Genomic DNA, 21,964 nt, shown 5'->3' with positions numbered 1-21,964 from the left:
ATTACAGTCTAGTCCTGGATAATGCTCTCAAAAATGTAGTTGGCTTTTAGCTACCAAAAACTTCAAGTCAGAGAATTATTTATTTTACATTCAGTTGTGAAAGATTTAAAAATAATCTGTAAATAACCTGAGACTTGTTCTAACTAGCTATGCTGGTTTATCATCTATTACCTAAACATTTAGAATTGCAGCAGCACTGAAAACTAAGATCAATAATTATGGATCAGCAATCAATCATAGATAGCCAGGAATGGAAATATATTCTAAGTCATGTATCAACTTCTGACAAAGCAGTTTCACCAAGAAAGGCAGGATGGTATCTTCTGTCCCTTACTCACCAGCACTTCCAAAGTGTCCTCTCTGAATAACTGGGAAAATTCTTGGAAAGAAGAACAATGAGAGAGATAAATCTATCTGATATTAAAATGTATTATAAAGCTAGAATAATAAAATGACACTTTACCTTCATAAGAATAGGTAGAAAAATGAACAGATATAAAAAAACTGGCAGCTTAGAAATAGTCATATATTAAAATTACGCTGCTTAGGATAAATGTACAGTTATTTGGGAATAAATAAGGCTGGTTAGCTAAAGTCTTAAAGAAAAATAAATTCAAATATTTTAAACATTTCAACCATAATAATTTAAACAGTAAAAGATTGAGATAAATCTATAAGTGAATATATATGCTGTGTTGTATTTTATAATATTAGGTAACATCAAGATTAAGTATATAAGTAAATATAGACACTTTGTTATGTTACATTATTGAGTCAGGACCATGTCAAATGCAGAAAACACAGAAATAAAGGTTAACAGATTTTATTCAGTAAAAATGAGTAAACTTCTTATTATCTCAATAGCATAATCAAAATTGTAAGAGACAAAAGCTGCACTGGAGAACCACAGTCACACATATATGTCCTTAATATCAAAATTGTATGAGTCAATAAGGACAATTTCAAGAGCACTGTATAAAAAAGACAAGGTGAAGCACAAAATGTTTAAGATAAACAAGTGATGTTTGAACAAATGAAAAAAATAGTTTAATTTCAGTAAAAAATATAGTTTGAGGTCATACACATCTTTGGATTTACTTTGAATGGTAGAATAAGATATCTGGTTATATTTTTCTATGTATCTAGATATATCACAAATATTATAAATATTCTTCTCCATACTTTCTGCTTGCTTTGGAAGTTGTGACTGAAAAGCACTGAGACTCTTCTAGGATTTTTTCACTTGCTCTCACTTTCTTCAGTCTCTTTTTTGTATGTCCAAAGTCTAATAAAGGAGAAATCTATTCTATTTTGAAATTGTATAAGACAACATGAAAAATGTGCCAGTTAATGACCTTGGGAAAACCTTGCATTTTATAAATGAATTCCCTCAGCAATTAAAAAGGTCGTGCATTTGGCAAGCTAGATTATTCAGACTCTCTCATTAGCGTGTAACTTTTCCCTATAGTAAGGGACAGAAATAAGGGATTACCAATCAAACAATATACCTGCACTTCCATGCACAGACACGGATAAAAGCTGAGTATCTATTTAAAATGTACGTAACATTGAATTTTCAAAGACCCAAAATAAGAAGAATTTAGAAATATGAGAGAGAAGATTAATTGTATTATATTTCACTTTATTTAAAAAAATTTGTATAAAATTTTTTGACCATAAACGTTTCTTTCTTAGTCCTATCATCTGAATAAAGGTCAAAATATAAGTACAAATTTAATTGATCATATTGGAAATAACTTATTCCTAAGAGTCACATTCCTCTGGTACCTTTCTATTTTCCTCTGTAATTAGTTCCTCTCAGATTTGCAAGCTCTGGGAACTGCATTGTTCCAGAATAGTTCATTGTCAAAATGAAAGACATTTGCTATTCTTGATTTGATTTCGTCCATGCCAAACAACAGCTGACTTATTTCTTATTTCTCATATTGGACTCCTTGTGTTTATTATGTTAGGTGGACTATACAACCAACTATTTTGTCACATTATGGTGAGATTTCAGTGAAAAGCCTGGTCAACAGTATCTAAAACTATTTTGTTGTTGTCTCTGAATTGACAACTTCACATATTGATTACTTCACACATTCGTAGCTTAGATACTCTTAAGAAAATAACATAGCTATTAAAGGGTTGATGTGTTATTTCCAAATCTACTATAAACTTCCTTGTATGTTTCTTTTGGACACAATTACTCATTTCTCTTAGGTATATACCTTGCAGTGGAATTAATGGGTCATGGGGTAGACATGTCTTTCAGAAACTGCCAGAGTTTCCAATGTGGTTGTACCAGTTTACCCTCCCATGAGCAGTATACAGGACTTCCAGTTGTTCCATATCCTTCACAGACTTTGCTATTCTCAAGCCTTTTAAATTTAATTTAAGCTATTTTTTAAGTGCATTGAAATACTGATTGTGGTTATAATTTATATTTCCCTGGTTATTAGTAATGAGGAACATCTTTTCATACGGTTATTTTTCATTTGACTATTCCCTTTTGTGAAGTCCTATTTAACTCTTTTTGCCCAAATTTATGAACGGACAACTCAGGTAAAACAAGCAAATTCTTAAAACCACAAATTATGCTACTGACAAGAAAGAAAATGTACATATTGTGTATCAAGGAAATTAAAACCATAATTTAAAATATTCCCTTTAAAAACACAAGGAACACTTGCTTCACTTATGAAAATTTTTTCCCAAATGTTTAAAAAATGAGATAATATAGAGGGAGGAGATCAAGATGGCAGAGTAGGCGGATGCTGAGCTCACCTCCCCCCACACGCACATCAAAAATACATCCACATGTGGAGCAGTTCTCACTGAAAACAAACTGGAGACTGGCAGAAAAACTCTTCTACAACTAGGGCTGTAAAAACGATCCACACAAAACTGAGTAGGAAGGAAAGAGAAGTGTGATCAGATCAGGATCCACATCCCTAGGAGGGAACATAGACGAGGAGGGGAATATCCTGGGCTTGGAGAGCCTCCTTGGGGAGTGAGCAGTTTAATCCATACGTTGGAAACCCCAGCCCTGGGGTCTGACACTGGGAAAATGAATGCCGTTAGCTGATTTGAAAACCAGCCAGACTTACAGAAGAGCTGTAAAAAACCCAGACTCCATTCATGGAGGACATTCTCATGCTTGCTTACTCCCAGAAACAGGGCAGAGGAAGAAGATTGAAACTGTCTTGAGGCTCTGGTTGGTTTCCAGTTATGGCCCCAGCATGTACCCCTGCCTGTACCAGTCACTTACTCTGGCCCCTCTAGTTCTGGCACAGCTCCCAACTAGGGTGAAAACCGACATTGTTGAGGAAAATGTGTAGTTGGGAGGGATGGAGCCAGCTTGGACCTAGCACTGCATCTGAACCTGGCGAGGGTGCCTATTGCTGGCACTTATGGAGACAGTGGATCAGGAGCTATCTTGAGCTCTGACTGGCAGCCAGGATTATCCCAGTGTGCCACAGCCCACACTGGGCACCTACTCTGTCCCCTCTTGATCCACCACTGCTCACCTCTGGGGTGAAGGTGCCACTGCTGGGAATGAGGGAGAGTGTACACTTAGAGGAAAAAGAACCAGCTCAGACCTGACCCTTATGGCTTCTGCTTCAGCACCTTGGTACCTACCCCTGCCCCCAGTAGGGTAGTGATAGTCACTGAGCATAGGATATGCTCTGGTTCACAAACTGGCTCTGGCTCTAACCACTCTACCTCCAGCCCTACCTCCCACCAGTGCAATATCTGACAGCATACCTTGAGGGAAAATGTGACCCAGGCTCACTCCAGATTCAGCTCCCTCATCAAAGCCATTGGGCACACCCAGAATGCATAAGGACACTCTCACACAAGCATATCACTTCAAGACTGGGATAAATATTCCACCTAATCTCATAAAGACAAAGAAATTTAAACAAAATGAAAAGACAGAGGAATTAGTTTCAAATAAAGGAACAAGAAAAAAGCCTGAAAAAATAACAAATGAAAGAGAGAAAAATAATTTACCAGATAAAGAGTTCAGAACATTAGTAATAAGAATGTTAAGTAAACATGGGAAAATAATAGATGAACACAATAAGAATTTTAAAAAGGAACTAGAAAATATGAAAAAGAACCAATCAGAGCTGAAGAATACAATAACTGAAATGAAAAGCACAGTGGAAGGACAGAAGAATGCGTAAGTGATCTGGTGTATTCACAGAAAGTTCAAGTTCTCAGTGGTGCAGGAACACATCCGAGACCAGATCCTCAGTGGCTGCCTGACTCCATTTTGCAGGCCTGGACTGTGAGTGCTCATTTTAATTTCAATCTGTCATCAAAATCAATGAAATAGCAAATACAATCCAGATTTTGACTCACACACCACTTGATTTATAACAAAATGTTACTGCAATTCATTGGGGAGTAAGATGACCCATTAAATGAAGTATGCTGAAGCAATCAGATATTCATAGGAAAAATAAATGTTCACTGCTCCCTACCTTATATTATGCATAAAACATTAATATAAGGCAGAACATATACCTAATTGTGAAAGGTAAAACAATAACACATTAGAATGCAATGAACATAATAAATTAGCTTTATATTCTTAATTTCTGAAACAATACCAAAAGAAACCTCACCATAAAAGTGAAAAAAAGGTGAATTAGATTTCATCAAAAATTTTTTAAAATGTGATTGAAAAAAACCATCGAGAAAGTGAAAAGTTAAGACATAGACCAAAGAAGACATTTCACATACGTATATCTTAACAATGTTCTTATTTGTAGAATATATAAAGAACACAAAAATGTAATCTTCATAATATATGGCAGAGTTTCTCAATCTTGGCACTATTGACATTTTGGACTGGATAATTCTTTTTTTGTGTGTGGGAGGCTGTCTCATTCATTGCAAAATATAGAGCAGCACTCCTGGCCTGTATCCGTTGCCAGGAGCAGCCTCCACATGTGACATTCAGCAATGTCCCAGATATTGCCAAATGTCCCTTCATTGAGAACCACTGATATACGAAATCCAGTAAATAATTAATAAAATCAAAGAAGTAAGGTATGACCTATAACGAAGAGAAAAAATAACAAAGAGAAACATGCAGAAATGTTTTAGATAAATAGGACTTTTAATTAAAGATTCTAAAATAGATACTGTATAAATAGTCAAGAATTTAAAAGAAAATATGAACATGAGAGAAGAAATAGATGATACAAAAAAAGAACCAAATGGAATTTTTGAAGTTGTAAAGTTCAGTGTACAGACTGAAAAATTCCATCTGAAGTACAAAGAAACAACAAAATCCCTGGATGGAAAATAGAAACCGTCTACACTAAAGTAGACACTGAAAAAAATTGGGGGAAAAAATGAACAGAGCCTCAGTGGCTTATGAAAAATATCAAGTAATCTATCATATGTGGTATTGGAGACAGGGAGTGCAGAAAAAATATTTGAAGAAATAATGCTCAAAAAATTCTAAATGTAATGGAAAGTATAAGCCCACAGATCAAAGGACAAAATGAAGTTAGACTGTCTCAGGAAAACAAAATGAAATAGAATAACATCAAGACATAGGAATGCTGAAAATGAGTAATGAAAACATCTTAAATCTGAAAGAGGAAAAAAGATACTTTATATTCAGAAGAGCAAAAAATTAAATAACTTCGGACTTTTTTCAGAAACTATGCAAGCTATCTTTAAAATACTAAAGAATCCTCTCAACCTAGAATTCTACAACAAAAGAAAGGAAGAAGGAAGGAAGGAAGAAAGAAAGGAAAGAAAGAGAAAGAAAGGAAAAAGAAAGATGAAACAGCTAAAATAACCATTTATGTCTAATGACTACTAACTTAGGCCATTTGATTCTTTCCTGGTCAAATTAAAACAAGCTATTTGGATTATTGCTGGGGTTTTCAGAATGAAGGCCATGTTGCTCTTTGTAAATCAACCACCTTAAGTCCTGAAGACGGTAAGACTATTGAAAGAAAAGGGGAAATCTGCATGACAATTGCTGTCAAGTGTCCCATAGCTAGCATTGCAGGAGTAATTAGGCTCGTGACCACAGTGGTATTTAGATATTGATAGTCTCTTAAGCCAGTGGTCTTGCTGTTTGATCAAGTAAATTGTTCCTAGATAATTGGAAAATAAAATCACTCTCATCTTGAGTATTCAGTCATGGAAACCTTTATGGAAACTCTGAGGAAGATTAAGACAGGTCATATAAAAACCACCCAAAAATTACCTGGTGCTGAGCCAGGAGACTGGAATGCTAAGGTCTTAGTCAGATGATTTAGGGATTCTTAGAACCAGTCACTTTGAGATCATGAAATAAAAGAACATGGGAACATCCAAACAAAGAAAAGATGGGCATACTTCTTTCACACCTGCTGACGCCACTGTTCTGAACTGAACTCAGTGCCCCTGAGAAAAATAATCTGAAGATGATTTTAGGCAGATTTCTTTGAAATCAAGGGCCTGCACAAAACCAGCACATGGATTATATTGGACTCCTTCCTGAAGCCCCAGTGGTCTAAAAATTAGTGTTCAATAGAATTGACACCTGTTCAGCTCTTAAGATCTGCTGGGGCTGTAACAGAAGCAACCACCGCGAATACAAGTGAAGGTTTACAACACTGGCGAGTCTATCAGTGTTTCACATGGATACAATTTCTCTGATAAAGAAAGGCATTTTACTGTTACTAATATACAAAAGTGAGCAAAGAAACATTGGATTACATGGTATGTCACATTTCTTATCACTCTTCGAGCAGTGGTCTTACTGAAAATTGAAAACAAACAGTTCAGAGCATATCTTACTTTAAATAGGAGTGGATAAAGGCGTGAAAGTCTGCTAATAGTATTGGGAAAATGTAAAATTTCAATTGGGTATGAAAGAGAGCAAATGGGATACTCCACAGGAAAGGTTTCTTAGAACTGAAGGTAGGAATGAGAAAATAGAGGGAAATATAATTACCCATCTTTATATCTTCGTGTCTTCTGTTTTGATAGGCTCGCTTGTGAGTAAAATAGTGCCAGACCTAATGTTAGCATACAGTAAATGTTAAATATGATTTTGCATTTGATACTTTTTAGTACTCTTCAAGTAAATTTTCATATTAGAATTCCCCAGACCTAATAGTGGTTTTATATTGCCCCTCTTAACTGTTGTTTGTAAAACATACCAGTTTCTGTAATTATGCAGTGCCAAAAAAAGTTTCCTCTTTTGTAATTTAGGGAAAACAACACCGCGTCTTTAATAATTCCCATTGGTATTTGATCATCATCTGGGTATTGTTAGGTCTCAAAATATATTCTTTCTTTATCATCACCCACTCAATATTTATGATCCCTTTTTGCCAGAGAAAATATTTATTTTTGTCATTATTTGAGAGATAATGCCATTATTTTTGGAATGAGAAGCTGTCCAGATTTCAATAAGCCCTGAGTCAAGTAATGTTATGAAACACTCTGTAGAACTGGTAAGTCATGGAGGCAGTTTTAATGTAGATTAAAACAATATAGAAACATTCCTGGATACTGACTTATAATCATAGTGTACAGATATAATCAGATGTGAAAAGCCATTTAGAAGCTGAACAATGTGACAAAATTATAGAATTTTAGAAAGCATTGTTATTCTAGTTGGCATACAAATATAGCATGTTCTTATTATAAGTCTGACAACATGGGGCAAATTATATAATTGAATATACTTTATTACAATTTAAGTGATTTTATTTTCCATCATCTAAACAGGTTCCATGTCAAACTTCATCGCATCAGTGTTATTGCCAATAAAAATTTTGTAGCATTTCCAATCTATGCCAAAGAGTGATTGATTATTCAAGAGGTAACTGGCTGAATGGAATCTTCACTTTTGTTTTCAAAACTGTTTGTTATTCCCTTGTGCTTATAAACCTACCAGATCTAACACATCAATTTCTTATTCTGCTTTTTAAACAAAAATACATCAGCTAAATTAACTAGTATCATGTGGACAAGAACACAACCTTTGGCAAATCTAACCTAAGCTATAATTGCTCTTATTTAATGTTTTTCTATATGAAGATTATAAATAATTGAAATATAAATTTTAATAGAATAAAGCATTGATATGTTCTGTTATATTTAGACATTTTGTTCTTTGTAGATCAAGCATTAAATGATCAATCACAATTTGTCTTTTTGATGATTGTCATCTCCTATTGACAGGGAGCAGGACCCTGTGGGCTCTTCCTAATACAAATCCTTTCTGCGCCCCATTTCTCTTTTGTAGGACACAGTCTTCCTGCAGCCTCCTTGACCTTCCCTGAGTTCCAAAGGGCAGATTCAAAGTTACTAATCAGGGAAGGGAGGGAACACAGAGACAAGTGAGGCAGGAGCAGTCAAGAAACAATAGTGCAGCCCGGGCAAGGACCCACATTTTAGTGGGGCTCCTAATTCAGGGGTCTCTCCCTCCACTAACACTATGAGTAAATTTCAAATTCTAATGCCCAGTTCATGTATATTTATTACACATGAGTCTACACATTAGAATTAAAATGTTGATTTCAAAGTTTCACGTATCTTTATCCCCAGCCATTTCAGAGTAATCTGAAAGTTTTTCATCTAACAAAGGCAAGTTAAGGCACTTTGTTTTCTGCAGGAAAGGAGGATGCCAGGCAGACAATCAAAATGATCCTTTTGAAAACATAGTCTTTATCTCTTTGCTGTGTCTTCTCCTGCCCTCTCCATACCCTTAGGGAGACTGTGTGAGTGTGTGTGTGTGTGTGTGTGCATGTGTGTTTAAATTTTAGTGTTGAAAACCTATATATGAAAATGCCCTTTAAAGGAAAATCATAGATTAGTGCAAGTTAATACTATAAAAACAGAAAGGAACAAGAGTAGAAACATTCTTTGGTGTGTAAAAACTATTAGTTATATATCGTTAGCTGTATTACTCAAAAAAAAAAACCAGAATTTTTTTAAAGTTGTATTTTAAATATCTATGTGCTTTCACTCACTCACTCCATCAACAACTCTTATTGATGGCCTTTATAAACTGTGTTATGAGGCAAATAACAGTAATTTATTTTCAAGGACCTTAAAAATGATTTGGGGAAAGAAACGACACTAGAAATTAAATCCTAAAAATGAAGGAAGCTTGAATTAGAATAAACTTGTCTAACTCTTTCTCCAGTGTTACTTCTGTTTCAGAAGATTAATACTTTATACATGTGATATACTTATAAAATAATTAAGGTATAGAACACATGATACAAGCCATAAATACAGTGGAAACTGTTATGGGTTTCATATCTAGGGAAGGTTTTTGTTGTTGTTGTTGTTGTTGTTGTTGTTGTTGTTGTTGTTGTTATTATTATTATTATTATTATTATTATTTAGGAGAGAGGTCTTGAGATGCCAAGAGAGATTTGGTTATTTGGACAGAGGAATTTGTGTAGCTAAAAAGAAGAAAACAAGCAAAGATGGGGAAAATATGTATGAAGAATGTAGAAAACCATGAGGTTGTTTCTATTGAAATAGAAGTTCAATTTTTGCCACACTAGAAAATAGTATTGGATTTTTTTTTTATTGACATTTAGTCATTTTACAATATGCCAATTTCTGGTGTACAGCATAAAGTTTCAGTCACACATATACATATATATATTCATTTTCATATTCTTTTCATTATAGGTTACTATAAGATATAGTTCTCTGTGCTGTACAATAGAAACTTGTTGTTTATTTTATATATAGTAGTTTGTCTCTGCAAATCTCTAACTTCCAATTTATCCTTTCCCACCCCCTGGACCCATATTAATCATAAGTTTGTTTTCTATGCCTGTGAGTCTGTTTCCTGTTTTGTAAATAAGTTTATTTGTGTCTTTTTTTAGATTCCACATATAGGTGATGTCACATGGTATTTTTCTTTCTCTTTCTGACTTACTTCACTTAGAATGATGATCTCCAGGTCCATCCATGTTCTTGCAAATGGCATTATTTTATTCTTTGTTATGACTGAGTAGTATTCCACTAATATGTATGTAAATATACCACATCTTCTTTATCCAGTCATCTGTCAATGGACATTTAGGTTGCTTCCACATCTTGGCTATTGTAAATAGTGCTGTTGTGAACATTGGGGTGCATGTATCTTTTTGAATTAGTTCCCTCCAGCTATATGCCCAGGAGTGGGATTGCTGGATTATATGGTGTCTATTTTTAGTTTTTAAAGGAATCTCCATACTGTTTTCCATAATGGCTGCACCAAACTACATTCCCACCAACATTGTGAAAGAGTTCCCTTTTCTCCAGACCCTCTAAAGTATTTAACTTTTATGATGGGTAACTTTTATAAGGGGCTGATTTTGAAGGCCTAAGAGAATTCACAGATTTATAAGGTAGTTATGTAATTACAGTTTTTTTTTTAAAGAAAACAATGATATGATGAAAACAGAATTTTAAATGATGTTAAATTCCTAAAAACAAACCATATTTGTGGAGTGATGACATTATGTATCATCTACAAAATGAAATTCTATACAGCTGAAAAATTTAAGAATTTTTATGTGCTCATATGAACATAGTTTTAATGTTCTAAGTGAAACACCCAAGGAAGATAACTATGTATATAGCATGAACATGGTTGTCTTAATAAAAGACAAATGTAAACATACACTAATACCCAAAACACATACACAACACACACACACACAAACTTGTCTGACTCTTGCTCCTGTGTTTCTATTTCAAAAGATTTCAGAAGATTAATACCATACTAATATGCATGTTATTATTCTTAAAAGCTATCTCAGAAACAAATTGTTTACAGTTAGTTATCCTATTATGTGTGACTTGTTTTTTTCCATTAGTGTAAGCTTCTTTTATTTTTAAGTTAAAGGAAAATTACATTTCTAACAAATGTTTTTTAAAGTGATATTTGTTTCTGTTTTAAAATGCTTCAACATTCAATTTGTTATATGATTATAGTTCCCAATTTCTGTTGATTTTGTTTTAAAACTGATTTTAATCTAGATCCTGAATATGTATTATATAGTCCATTTATTCATTCATTCATTCAACAGACATTTGAGTGACATGCACTATTCTGGATACTAGAATGGGTATAAATTACTTTGTGTATCTTTGGAAACTGCCTTGCTCTCTTTAAAAGCAGTTTCAAAAGTTAAGATTTCAAAAAAGTGTCAGTATGAATCCTTAAAATATTAGACACATAATCTGTCTAGACATGGAGATGAATAACTTTACATACTTGATGTAATTTAGTACTTTACATCAATCCACGTTTCTCTGAGTAGGAAATTGGCCAAAAGATACATTTATATAGGGAAAAATACATTCACCCAGTTGGAAAATGTACCCATGGGGTTGTCTTAAAGAAACAATATATAGCGTTGTGATGCTTCTTTCTGTTTCTGATGATTGGGAGAGTAAATTGCAGGAAATTAATAGGGTACAAGAAAAGGAGATGCAAGACTATTCCTGGGAGTAATATAAGGCACCTCCATATGAAGTTATTTTCTTCTCTCTGGTAAGTAATAATGGAAAAGAAGGCTATGCTTTATTGAAAGAGCTTTGTAAAAACCTAGATGATTTAGAAATCACTAGTGATGAAAGCAAGTTTTTGAAAAGCAAAGCCGGTAAAATCAGTTTTGCAATAAGCATGGGCTGATGACAAAGCTGTTTCATAAATGTAGATGATTTTACCGAAAGACCTGTATTTCTCTTACCAACATAGATTAGTTACCTCAAGCTCTTTTAGTCATTTTGAAGCCTGTGATAAATAAACCTGCACAAACCAACCAGTTACCCTCTATATAGCAACAAACAAGCTATAAGAAAATGAATGAATGCAAACTGAATATGAAATAAATTCATTTACGTTTGGCTGTGGGTTTTCTTCATCCTTCATATTGCTTACCAAATTCTATAAGAGGTGTTTGATGTGAATAATGTTAAATTTTGAGTGAGTTATTACATATATGTGTGTATATATATAATTATTCAAAAGTGTTTTTCAAAAGTGTGTAACAACCATCACTATTATTAGAATAAGCTTGAGGGATTGCTGCAAGAATGAATCAGGGAAGAGTGAGGGTACATTTCTCAGGACCTAAATCCTTACATTTAATTAACTAATGTTTTCATTCATAGTTCTTTACTAGAATCTATTTCAAAATACGATTCTTGAGGATCCTAGATGTATTTTCTACATTTACAATTCCCAGATTAAAAGCAATATTATTCAGTGAATATAGAACCCACCATGATCACTATCTTATTCATGGAGATCTTTATAGCACAAAGATGTATTTGATATCATGTGATCCAACTTTTTAATTTTACTGAGGAGGAAATTTAATCCTCAAAAGGAGAGTTATTTGTCTTGGGGTGCACAATGACTAGCTCAGCTAGATGTTGTATTGAAGCCTTCTGATTCTAAGTTCACAATCTATACAGTTGTGGTTTCATGTACTGTTTTTATTTTTGTTTTTCAGAAGTACATATTCTAAATTCTACTGACTATTTGGTATACTTCTCTGGGCCATTTAGGAAATCACTGACCAATAAAAATCTCCCTGAAGTAGATGTCTGTAAGTTCAAGTACTTGGTCTGAGTAGCAAAACTGGACATCAATGTGAACCATCCTTTCTGTAAACACAATTTTCCTACTTCTTATTCTCACTCATTTTGATTATTATGGAATTAAGCTGACAGCATGGAAAAGGCAAACCATTCAATGGTATCTGAGTTCATTTTGCTGGGACTTTCCAAATCTCAGAATCTTCAGATTTTATTCTTCCTGGGATTCTCTGTGGTCTATGCAGGGATTGTTCTAGGAAACCTCCTCATCTTGGTCACTGTGACCTTTGACTCATGCCTTCACACACCAATGTATTTTCTGCTTATCAATCTTTCCTGTATTGATACAATCCTGGCTTCTTTTGCTACCCCTAAGATGATTGTAGATTTCCTCCGAGAACGGAAGACCATCTCCTGGTGGGGATGTTATTCTCAGATGTTCTTCATGCACCTCCTAGGTGGGAGTGAGATGATGCTGCTTGTAGCCATGGCAATAGACAGATACGTTGCCATATGCAAACCCCTCCATTACATGACCATCATGAGCCCTCGAGTGCTCATTGGGCTACTGTTATCCTCCTACGCAGTGGGATTTGTGCACTCATCTAGTCAAATGGCTTTCATGTTGAATTTGCCCTTCTGTGGTCCCAATGTAGTGGACAGCTTTTTCTGTGACCTTCCCCTTGTGATCAAACTTGCCTGCAAGGACACCTATATGCTGCAACTCCTGGTCATTGCTGACAGTGGCCTCTTGTCCCTGGTCTGCTTCCTCCTCTTGCTTGTCTCCTACACAGTAATCATATGCTCTGTTCGGCACTGCACTGCTAGTGGCTCCTCTAAGGCCTTCTCCACTCTCTCAGCGCACATCACAGTTGTGACTCTGTTCTTTGCCCCTTGTGTCTTTATCTATGTATGGCCCTTCAGCCAATACTCTGTAGATAAAATTCTTTCTGTGTTTTATACAATTTTCACACCTCTCTTAAATCCCATTATTTATACACTAAGGAATCAAGAGGTAAAAGCAGCCATTAAGAAGATAAGGACTCGACATATAAATTCAAAACATACTTTGTAGATGACACTTCTGAAGAGAGAATCTCTCATTTGGACATTGTTAACTTTAAATGTATTTCAACTTCTGTATTAGGAAACAGTAGGTATAACTGTTAAAAAGCAAACCCTTTTTTTTGTCACCTATAATGATTAAAAGCATGGTGTCTACAGTCTGGCAGGCGTGCATTTAAATCTCACCTTCACCACTTCCTCTCATGCAAATTTGAACAAAATGAATGTTTAATCCTTACAAAATACATTATTATTATTGCTATTATAGCTGTTGTTAGTAGTATTGATATTCTGCATTTACATGGTGTACACAGATGACATGTCACATAGTTGTTTAGCCGAGTGTCTGGCGAACCACTGTTCAGAGCTAGAGAACAGTATTTTGTAGGTAATCCCTACAAGTGTGTATTATTTTTTGTTTACTTGCTTGTCACAGTGATTCTAATCATTCTTCACATATTTTGTGAGCCTACGAAGTGCCAGAAGATATATTTAAGGCTTCATGAAACTTACAGTCTACGGATGGGGAGAGTGAACTAAATTTGCAATTGTGTTGTTGCATGAACAGCGCTACATTACATGGATGCACTAGGTGCTGGAGGAGTGCAGAGGAGTGGCATCTAAATCAGGGCAGGGGCAGGAAAGTATTCCAGGAGAGGGAAGCATTTAGGGTAAGCACTGGCAAGACAGAGAAGAAAGACATTCCAGACAAAGGGGGCAGTACAGGAGAATGCCTGGAAGCAGGAAGCATGACATATTGGAGGAAGGCATGTAAGTTTATTGAGCTGGGACAAGGGGGTTGATGGCAAGAGGTAGGGAAAATGCAGTCTGATCACACATTATTTTATTTTAATTTTGATGAGGTCATTTTCAATTGTATTTTCTTGTTATTTCTGAAATGAAGAAAATCTACTCATATATACACATATATTTATGTATTTACTTGAAATTAGCTGCTAAACTAAACTCTAAATAACTCAGAATTTTAGTCAGTTTTGGGGGGATTTAGTGTATAACGTTTCATCTGTGTTAAGTCTATGTTTTCTTACTATTTTCAGTATTTTATTTCATATTTTAGATCATGACATGTCTGGGACTTAATACAATTTCTGAATTCTTTTCCTAAAAGCTAAAGAACAAAATTAATATATGCCGTAAAATTCTGAGATAGCTCAACTCCAGCAAGGATAGTTGCTGATTTTAATATGTTTATACTATATGGTCAATAATTATACATTTTTATGCAAACGACATAGTATTTGGGATGATAAAAAGTACAGTTTGCATTTGGCTTATTTGATGTAGGTAAATTGACTAATTTCATAGAGCTATTGTCAACATTTCCAATAGATAGAGGTTAAACTTTTAGATAGTATAAGAAATCTAAGAAAATGAATCTAGTTACAACTCCTAGCAAAAACAGAAACAAGTTTACAAGGAGCTTATGCGCCACCTGGTGACTGCAATCTCCTGTGTTCCTCTTTCTAGCTTTAAACAAGAAAGCAGAAATTAGGAAGAATTTACAAGGATTGGGTGAAGTTTTTCCAATCCCCTCAATAGACAGGCTATATGCAGTCCTAAGTCCTGGACCTTCCGAAGAGGCAGTCAGGCTGACTGCCCTCCCACTGTTACCAAAATAGCCACTTCCACAGACACATTTTAATATTATTTTGGGTTTCCCTTCCCCTAGTACCCATCAGCTAAACCCAGAATTCCAGTGGACATCACAACCCATTAAGTCATCAGTAGGAACTAGACTCTTCTGAAAAAGGCAAGGCAGACTAGTGACAAGAAATGATCTGGATGTCAAAATCATGGGTTATGATTTTTTTAAATTTATTACCTATGATAGATTTATAAAGCTAAGTCTTTAACTGTCCTAAGAGTATGGATAAGCCTTCCAAATTTCAGGAGGAAACTAAAATATATATAATACTTATTATCACCTTAGTTTGCAAGATTGTAACCCTTTGTTCAGAGTTATTCTCCCAAATGATTTTATTTTGAACATAATCGGTCAGATAGGTTGATTTGTCTCAAGAAAAATAGGAATTGTTGGTGGCTACTAAAAAAAGAGTAGTCAAAAGCAATTCTTTAGTCTGTATTCAAGACAGATTTTTTAAAAAATTAATAGAGTTGGATAAGAAATTATGTAAATAACTAGGCTATCTAGTGAAGTCTTTGAGTATCTCAATGTTATTAACTAGTTGCTGTTTTTATCCTCATTTTTATGTATGAGGAAATTGTGGCAGAAGTACTTTACAGTTTATGTAAGTTTCCACATCTAGCAAGTAGAAAAACTGAGATTCAAACTCAGTCTGTTTTTAGAAACCATGCACCTCTGCACAATTCTTACGCTGCCTCTGAAGTAGTACCCAAATTTTGGAAACCAGATGTGTAAATAACCTCCTTTTCAAAATCCAGAAAGAGTTTAAAACATACCAGAGGGCTGGGAAGCTGAGTCCATGGACAAATAAAGCAAAGGCTAATTATTTTCTCCTATATACTCCAGAAAAAGAAGTGATATAGAACTTCAACTGTTAAGACTCACCTGCTCACAAGTATTGGGGTTTTGAAAAGGACCACATAATATAAATATGGTGAAATTTACAAACAGTGTTGATTGTAAAAAGCTAAACACTAAACAGTAAATAATTTATAAATTTACCCATAGAAAGTCTAAAGAAGAGGAGTCGATAAGGTAGTGTCCCTCAAAGATTCATGTCCCCCTGGAACCTCAGAATGTGACCTTAGAAATAGCGTATTTGTGAATACAATTAAGATAAGAATCTAAATGAGATCATGCTGGACTAGGGAGCTCCCTAAGTTGAATGAGAGTGCCCAAGGAGACAGAAAAGCACACACAGTTACACAGACAAAAGGCGTATGAAGACGCAGTTAGGCAGAGATTGGAGCTACGCTGCTGCAAGACAAGGAACACCTGCTAGATGTTTGGAGGAAGCCAGAAAGGATGCTTCCCCAGACCCTTCGGAGGGAGCATGGCCCTGCTGACATGTGTATTTCAGACTTCTGACTACACCGTGTGGGAGATAAAATTTCTGTTTTAAGTCCCGATGCTTGTGGCAGTTTGTTATGGTGGTCCTAGGAAACTAATTCAACCAACAAAAGTAGCTTCTTGTACGAGAAAAAAATTAAAGCTAAAAACAAAGTTGCACTATCAAATTAACATAAAAATCGAATATTGAATGATGTGAATTGATGGCAAGAATCTAGAAATAGAGGACTCATGCAGTGTGAGAGAATTTTTGCACTATTTAATGAAATTAAATATATGCATACACTATTGCCAAGCAATCCCTCTCCCCCCCACACAGGTGCTCAGTAAGTGGCAGCTGTCCCTATAAAGACTGATGATGGGAAATGAGACTGCTTGGACAGACCCGCCACTGACCTCAACACTTCTCCCTTCCTCTGTGCCACAGTGGCCCTGCCCAGGTGCCAATGCCATCAGCCACCAGCCAGCCCCTGAGAGATTTTAATATGCCCCCTTGGAGACTGGTGAGGGGGTGCCCCTTCCAGAGCACCTCTTCCCAGGAAGGCTCATGGCTCAGCCTAGAGGAGAGAGGCCAGTGTGGCATGTGGAGGAGACCCAGGACAGAGGGGAACAGAGAGGCTGGAACTCTGCTCCCATTCCTACCTCTACTTCCCCGGGAGGTTGTCCCTCATCATTCATAGTGACCCTTGGAAGCTGCCCCGTCCTCTGAGAGCTCAGTCTCTGCTCTTCTTCCCTGTACTCAGCTCCATTGTGCTCTCAACTCTGCCAGAGAGTTCCCCCAAGCAGTTACAACACTGATCATTGTCTGGGTGGGGACCCCATCTATGTCCCCAGCACCTAGACCAGCGTCGGGCACACCGAAGATTAGAACCAGAGAGGCTAAGCAGCTTCCAAAGATCAACCAGAGCTGGTCTAGGACTCTCACTTTTGATCACAAAGCTGGATTCCCTGTTCTCAGAGCCTTCAAGTAGGGATCAGTGGGAAGACTGTGCTGCCATTGGAGGCAGCATCTGGGAGCAGCATTCCAGCCTTGAGATCCTAGGAGGAAGGATCCCTCCACTGCAACAGGAGCTCAGCACCCAACAAGGCAGCCCATTTCCCATCTCATTGTGGGACTTTGGGGTCCCTTTTAGTTATTAAAAAAATGACTCTACTGAATATTTGTCCTCAAAGAAAACCTGGTACAGATATACAAAGTAGTAGAGCAAAAATGTCTTTAGAAATTACTCCAAACTAAAACATTACTCAATCATAATGCCTAGAAAAATCTGTTATACAGTAGGAATTAAATATTTGCTGAATAAACAAATTAATAAATAAAATAAAATTTCTCATTATGTGACAAATAGATGTGAATGTTACGTTTGCTCTTAGCAAAACCCATAAAAAGGATATTGAAACCGTATCGTGTCAAAAAGAGAACATTTATTAAATACTAATATTTGAGTGAATTTGTTAACATCACACTAGAGAAAGTTTCTCTAAAGTCTTATTCCTCCATTAATCTCACACTAACATAGTCTGTAGTTAATGTTAAATACTCAATACATAGTAGTTTAAAAAAAAGTTGAGCAAGTGATTCTATGCCCTCCATGATGTTTTTTTACCTAAACCGGACCTCTTGGGTTAGAAATAACACCTTCCTTTTTGTGTACCAATTGTCCATGTTACATGGCATCTACCATAAAAATTTAACTTTCATTGCATTTTTTTTTTTGTCAAGTGCCACTAATCAAGTCATCCCTTGAGGCTCATTTTTCTTATTCCCACTAGATTATTGCACAATCTCTGACATTTAATACGTTCTCAAGGCAAACTCATTTTAATCAATTAATGATTTAATTATATGAGGAAGATTTAAAGATTTAAGGGGTATCAATTATGTCTTAACCATCTTCAGTTTTGATGTGGCAGTGAAATGGTCAATTAATATATTTAAGAGGACAGTAGTGGCATGGGATTAGGAGGGAGAAAACAGTAGAAGAAAGTTGCTTATAGCAAAAATTATACTTTGGAAATCAGGATAATTGCAGGTTACTTATAGAAATCCCAATTTATATATTGATATCAGATGACCTTTTTTTTATTTGTTGGTCCCTGTACAATTTAAGTTATTCTAAACATGCGTGGTTATCAAAGCTACTTCTTCTGTACATATCAAAATTGTTCCTTATTTGTAGTAATTTTAGTATTATTTTCTCTTACTGCCAGTAGCAGAGATTCCATTGAAATAAACGTCATTTCAAGGAACATTTAGTGCCTAGGTTATATTAGTCATTACGTTAGGTGATGGAGTAGGACGGATAAAATATAATCCCTGATTTTGAAAACATTAATGTTTAGGCATTTCTAGAGAAACACATGTTAATACTATAATTTAAAAGACATCATTAGAGATTTTCTTTTCTTTTAATCTGTGGAAATATGGGATCATATTTCTGATATGAGCAGCTGTGGCCGGCAGCAGTCAGATAACCCGAGTGTGCGTGGAATCCTAGGAATCCTATGCAAAGCAGCAGAGTTAGAAGTGGCCAAATGAGCATTAAGGAAAGCAGCTGTCGTTGCTGTATGAATAGATGCTAGTGCTCCTTAATAACCGAGAGCAGTGGCAGATTTAGCTAAAGAATTTATTTTACAGGCTGGAGTGGAGGATTTTTGAAGTCATGGAAACTCTAAAACAGTTTTGAGAAAAAAGTTCATGACAAGAGAAGCAGTAAAAGTGATCAAAGAGCATTATTAAGAATGTTTCATCGGGACGGTTGGCATAAAAAGAGTAGAAGGAAGCGTGGAAATATGCAGCCTATGGGAGTCAATGCGAGGCAACCTTATGGGGCTCCAGAAGGACTGTGGGCGAGTGTTTTAGTCTGATGTGCGTCAGACCCCTTCCCCAAGTAGTCTGGGCTATATAAACATTTTTATTCTACTTTCGATTTTGTGGGTTAATGTATGTGAAGAAATTCGCTACAGCTTCTACCAAACAGGCAGGGAACTACTAAAGCCCCCTTCAGGGTCAAAGGTGACATTGTTTGTGTCCCTCTGAGACTGCCTATGGTCTGTGCCTGCCCCAGCCCCAGCCGCCCTGCCACGGCAGCTTTGGGTGCAGGACTCCCCAAGGACTGCCCCCAACCCAGCCTGCTCCAGCTTCAGAAGAGGCTCACCCACACTGTGGCTTGAAATCTGCTTTACTCAAAGTTCACCAGTTTAAATGTCAATCTCGTTCAAAAACACTCTCCATGTTGACACATAAAATTAATCATTACGTTTAATAAATCCTTCCCTACCTCCAAATCAAGTATTAAATTCCGTTGGTTGTCTCATGCTTCTCTGTAGCTCTTGGCTTTACATAATGTATCTGCACCCACATAATGACTGCATTTCAGAGACAAATGACAGTGATGTATGTAGCCTACTTCTACAATCTTTCTTTAGCAATTACGATCTCTGTGTTTTAAACAAAGAAACAGAAACTTAGAAAAGTTTTGTTATTTCTTTTAGTGAACCACAATTAGCTAATGCCATTGTAGAACTTGAATCTTTTTACTGCACTCAGATGCTGTCTTGGCAGAAAAATTCCTTATAAATTTGATAGTGCTTTTATACCTAATATGAAATTCAATGTCATATGGATAGTTGCAAATGTGATTATCATTTATCAGAACATTCTAGGATATTGTAACTGGCATACAACCATTAGCAGAATAAGTTTGAATTAACTTCAAATGACTTGGAGAAGTAAATGGGATAATAATTATAAATGATCTGCAAAGTAACCAGGTCATTATACATGACCATATGAATCTGATTTTGAGAAAGCAAATATTTTGATATATATAAATCTGATGCTCCTGGTAGGAGTAATAAGCCTTATCCAAAGTATTATGCTAGATCAAAGTTACATAAAAAATAATGTGCAAGCTTGGCACATTTTCAACATATTTTTAGAATGTAACCTGTTAATTTGATTATTTAAAAGAAAAGCACACTTTATACTCTACTAACTGAATAATAATACATTATGATTCTGCTTGAATTATTAAAATAATTGCAATTATGTTAATATAATTTGACAGATCTTTAAAATGTTTCTTCCATTGTCAGTAGGGCAAATGAACATGATTCATTACCAAAACTTTCCACTGGAAGATAGTTCATTCCCCAGCCTCTATTATAGTAATTGGCCAAGAATGACCCATCTTTAAGGGATTCTTAATTTGACGGCAGAGAAGATATAAATATTTATATCTTAAACCTGAGGGAGACTCAAATCTGCAGTTCTCTAGCTTCTTACGGTGATACTTTTCCTGAATTATTTTTTAAGAGGCAGGAAAAAGAGATGGTTAGATCCTCTCTGGAATAAAAATATGTATGTTTTCCAAAGTTTCATTCAAGTATAGTAGATATGAAATACAAATTGAGGGATTTACAATGTCAGCGCTGAGCATTTTAACTTCAGGTTAGTAAAATTTCTTCGGTATGTTTAGTGAATATGTGTCTGAAAATACCAGTTGAATAGAGACTAATTTATTCTACTATCTTGCACATTAAATCATTGGAGTAAATTATATTAACTTGTCAGCTAAAAATAAATTTTTTCATTATTGTATTTGTTTTTAAATAACATTTGTAGGTATACAAAGTCAACCTTAATTTTTTCCTGAGTACAAATATAACGTTCATTTAATGATCTTTAAAAAGCCTTTGCAAATCATAAAAGTTTCTCTGAAATTAGAAACATATTTAAGTTTATTTTATTCTACTTCTTTTAGCATCCATTTTTAAAAGAGCTTATTGAGATATAATTTGCATACCACTTGCAAACCATTGACTTAAGCATTCACTTTAAGTGTTCAATTCAGTGGTTTTTAGAATATGTACAGAGTTGTGCAGCCACCGCCAATATCTAATTTTGGAACATCTTTGATTCACTGACAAAAAAAAAGTTTATTTATTTTTGTTTCCTGAGTTTTCCATTTGATTGTTTCAGTTTTCCACCCTCTTAATCTTTGTAAGACACTAAATTAAACAGTTACATTTTAGGTTTACGTGTGAAATTTTTAATGGCCATAAAAAGAAAGAATATCCATAAAAGTACAGTCATTAATATGTACACTAGGATGGATGTCTAGGTACTCTTGTGAAGAGTTCCTGAATTGTGATTTATACCTAGTCCGTCGACAAAGGCATTTAACTTCAGATTTATAATTCTAGTGTATTACCAAAAGTGTTGCAATTAAATCTTTTAGTACTCTGCATTTACAAAAGTTCAGGAGGAACAAAAAGAATTTTGAGTCC

The 21,964-nt window shown here is 35.3% G+C and overlaps 1 protein-coding gene across 1 annotated transcript; it reads left to right on the top strand.

The window, feature by feature from the left end:
* Positions 1 to 12,727: 12,727 nt before the first annotated feature.
* OR4K13 (olfactory receptor family 4 subfamily K member 13) lies at positions 12,728 to 13,666 on the top strand. The gene has a single exon (XM_010969199.2). It carries the CDS (start codon positions 12,728 to 12,730, stop codon positions 13,664 to 13,666), a length of 939 nt encoding a protein of 312 aa, XP_010967501.2.
* The last annotated feature ends 8,298 nt before the right edge of the window (positions 13,667 to 21,964 follow it).

The sequence above is a fragment of the Camelus bactrianus genome, chromosome 6, assembly GCF_048773025.1.
Source record: "Camelus bactrianus isolate YW-2024 breed Bactrian camel chromosome 6, ASM4877302v1, whole genome shotgun sequence".
Lineage (NCBI taxonomy): Eukaryota > Metazoa > Chordata > Mammalia > Artiodactyla > Camelidae > Camelus > Camelus bactrianus.
This window is presented reverse-complemented; position numbering and strand designations above follow the sequence as displayed.